The 3,079-nt window shown below is 53.5% G+C and overlaps 1 protein-coding gene across 1 annotated transcript; it reads left to right on the top strand.

Moving 5' to 3' along the window:
- The first annotated feature begins 890 nt into the window (after positions 1-890).
- MLLT11 (myeloid/lymphoid or mixed-lineage leukemia (trithorax homolog, Drosophila); translocated to, 11) lies at positions 891-1,163 on the top strand. The gene has a single exon (XM_009578433.1). The coding sequence runs from the start codon at positions 891-893 to the stop codon at positions 1,161-1,163; it is 273 nt and encodes a 90-aa protein (XP_009576728.1).
- Positions 1,164-3,079: the final 1,916 nt, after the last annotated feature.

Here is a 3,079-nt window from a genome sequence, read left to right as displayed (position 1 = left end):
CGCGGCAGTGACTCAGCTCAGGCCATGCCGTGCCGGAGAAAAAGCTGAACCACGTCCCCTCCCGCTCTTTCCCAATTCTCCGTGGATCCGGGTGGGGTTGCGGGAGGGGCTCTGCGGCATGGCACGGCGGGATGGCACAGCGGGCGGGATGGCGGGCACGCAGCCGGCACCGGCGGGGTGGGTGGGGTGCAGTGGCAACGCTGAGCGATGCTTCTTCCAGCCCTTTCTAGAGGGTTCGGTCGCGGTTCCCCGGGGTGATGCGATGCCACGAGGGCCGGGGAGGGAGGGACAGTGTGGGCTCTGCGGGCAGCGGGGGGATGCGCAGGGACCCCCCTCACTGCCCGCTCCACGGGGGGCTTGGCACAGCGAAAGGGCGAGACCCTTTTGCACAGTTTGGTGCAAAAATGGTTCATTTGGATCCCGGTTTCTGTCCCTCCTGGCAGAGCGGGATGTGGGGGACAGCCCGTCTTTGCTCCCCACTGATGCCACCCCACAGGCATCGAGGTGCCCAGGATGGATGTCGGGAGATGCGGTTGGGAAGGGGCTAGCCCCCACCGTGGCCTTCCTTCCCACGTTCCCCTTTGTGCAGATGGGGAAACTGAGGCACGGGGCAACAAGTCCCATTGCACGCCCCTCCAAATTACGGCTCAGAGAAGGGCTGTGACCAAGGCCATGGATAAGACCAGTGGCAGGGCTCAAGTCTGCATTTAGACCCAGCCTGGAGTCAAACCTCTACGACTCTCCTGCCCCATCAATTGGGCAGGGGGGATTTGGTCAATATGGCAACGCCCGAGAATTTCAGCCGCTTTGGGGCAGCTGTCCTGTGCCTTTGGTAGAGCTTTTCTCCTCCTCTTCTCTCCCCTCGCCCCCTTTGCCTTCACAGCCTGAAAATGCTGGACACCATCAGCAGCCAGTACGATTCCTTCATCTACTGGAGGATGCCCATCCCGCGGCTGGACGTGGCGGAGCTGGAGGGGCTGGGGCTCAGCGACATGGCCCTCTACAAACCCAAAGGAGGGCTGGGCAAGCTCGTCGGCGAGAGGGATCAGGTCAGCCAGGACATCTCCGACGAAGAGGACTGCAGTCTGCTGCAGTTCAACAGCTTTAATTTCTGGAGAGCTCCAATCGCCAGCATTAGCTCGTTGGATTTTGATCTAATTTGAAGCACTCCTTTCTGCCCTCCTCGCCCCCCTGCCCTCTCGCTCTCTGCTAGGCATGCAAGGATTTGGTTTTGTTGTCCGTTTGGAGGTTGGGTTTTTTTTGTTTCTGGGCAGTTTTTGACATAGTTAATTAACTCAGCCGTTCACCCCAGCCCTGATGGTGATGGGCTCCCCGCAAAGCTTCAACCTCTCTCCACCTTGTCCCTTTTCTTCCCTTCTTGCAGTAGTGCTGGAAACACCACGACGGTGCAAGCAGGGGGTAACAGCACAGGGGGCAAATATGAGGGGAGGGGGCAGAAACAGCCACCCCATTGCCCCACGTCCACATGCCAGCGGGTGCGGGAGATGCTGGGCGGTTTCTGCCACCACCCCGCACCCTGCGGCTGTGTGACCGCGGGCGTCCCCGTGCTCTGGGACGAGCGTTTGAGCTCATTTCTTGCGTGCTTTTTTAAGAAACTCATTTGTGCAAAGGGAGCGGCGCAGGACTGATGGGAATCGTGTTCGTTTTGCAGAAAGCATCGGCCCCGCTCCTCTCCCAGGGACGCAGAGAACCTCTGCGCTCCCCTGGCCCAGTTTCTCCAAAAGCCACTTCCCTCCTTAACCTTCCCTTCGGGATAATCAAGGTGGAAGAGGCAGGGAGGGGCCCGGGAGATGAGCACAAACCTCTTTCTTGAAAGAAATCATCTCTTTGAGCCCTGTGGCTTGAGCCCAAGCAGGAGAAATGATGGCCAGGAGGGTAAATACACATGGAAATGCTCTGACCTTGCTTGGTGGGGTCAAGGCTGGATGTTCACTACCCAAAATTTGTTTTTTCTCCTTTTTTTATCCCCCATGTAGTTTATCCCAGATGCAACTCCCGGCTGGGACAGAGGCCGGGTACATTGTGGGGTCTGGATGGGTAACGGGGGCCAAGCTGAAAGATAACAGAATTTAGTTTGATCTTACCCAGAAATGAAAACGTTTCTGGTTCCCCAGCCCATTAATCAGGCCCTTTAAAAATAACAATGAAAGAATGCCACATTCACTCAAGTGGAAGCCTTGCATTTTCCTCGGGGAGGTTTTCACCTGTGCTTTCCGCAGGCTGAGGTTTATTTCTGAGCATCATCTCAAAATGGGGGGGGGGAACTCAACCCTGAATCATTTTTGGCTTTTAAACAGGTTTTTTTTTCAAGATTGTTTTCTGGGAGTGTGAACACAACTGGTTTGTCGTCTTGAATGTGCTCTTTTGGGGTTTAATGGGGGTGAAGTTGTGATGTGGAGCATCCCGAAACTGTCCTAAGAGTTGGGGGAGTACGTGGCCGGGGGGAGGCTGAGGCAGCACTTAAAAGGTGCCCAAAAATAGGCAAATATTGGAATAATCTGCACTCTATAATGAAAATGGAGGGCAGCTCTCCTGTAACCTCCAGAAATGACCCAGCCTGCTGACTTTGAACCACCCATGTTAAACCAGAGGTGAAAAATGTAAACTCTCCTACGCAGAGCTGTTTGATTTCTGTGTTCCCAGCTGGGAAAACCCACAGGAGAAGTATTTATTATGAAACTTTAAATAAAATGATTTAAAAACATACACATTCCTGCAGACACTTTAAAAATCCATGTAGACCGGCATCAAGTTCTTTCCGTAATTTGCCATTAAATTGTTTTAAATCTTTTTATGGTGAGCTGAGAACTGACATGAGAACATGTACCCATGTGTCTTTGCAAACACCGTGGAGGATTTAAGTGTGGAAAAACTAAGCCTAAGGGATTATTTTAATTTAAGAACATTAAGGATATTGTTTAAACTTCAGCTTTTCCAAACCCCACAGGAAAAAGTCCCAGAGGAAACCTAGAGAAGAAAGAGGCCCCAGGGTCTCACATCTACCTCAAAACGGGCACTTTTGAGTGTGTCGGGGGCACCTGAGGGGGCAACACACCAC

Source organism: Fulmarus glacialis, unplaced genomic scaffold (assembly GCF_000690835.1).
Source record: "Fulmarus glacialis isolate BGI_N327 unplaced genomic scaffold, ASM69083v1 scaffold27965, whole genome shotgun sequence".
Classification (NCBI taxonomy): domain Eukaryota; kingdom Metazoa; phylum Chordata; class Aves; order Procellariiformes; family Procellariidae; genus Fulmarus; species Fulmarus glacialis.
This window is presented reverse-complemented; position numbering and strand designations above follow the sequence as displayed.

What these genes read in the sequence shown, in the direction of transcription:
- MLLT11 (XM_009578433.1), top strand. Translation starts at nt 891, where the DNA reads ATGCTGGACACCATCAGCAGCCAGTACGATTCCTTCATCTACTGGAGG.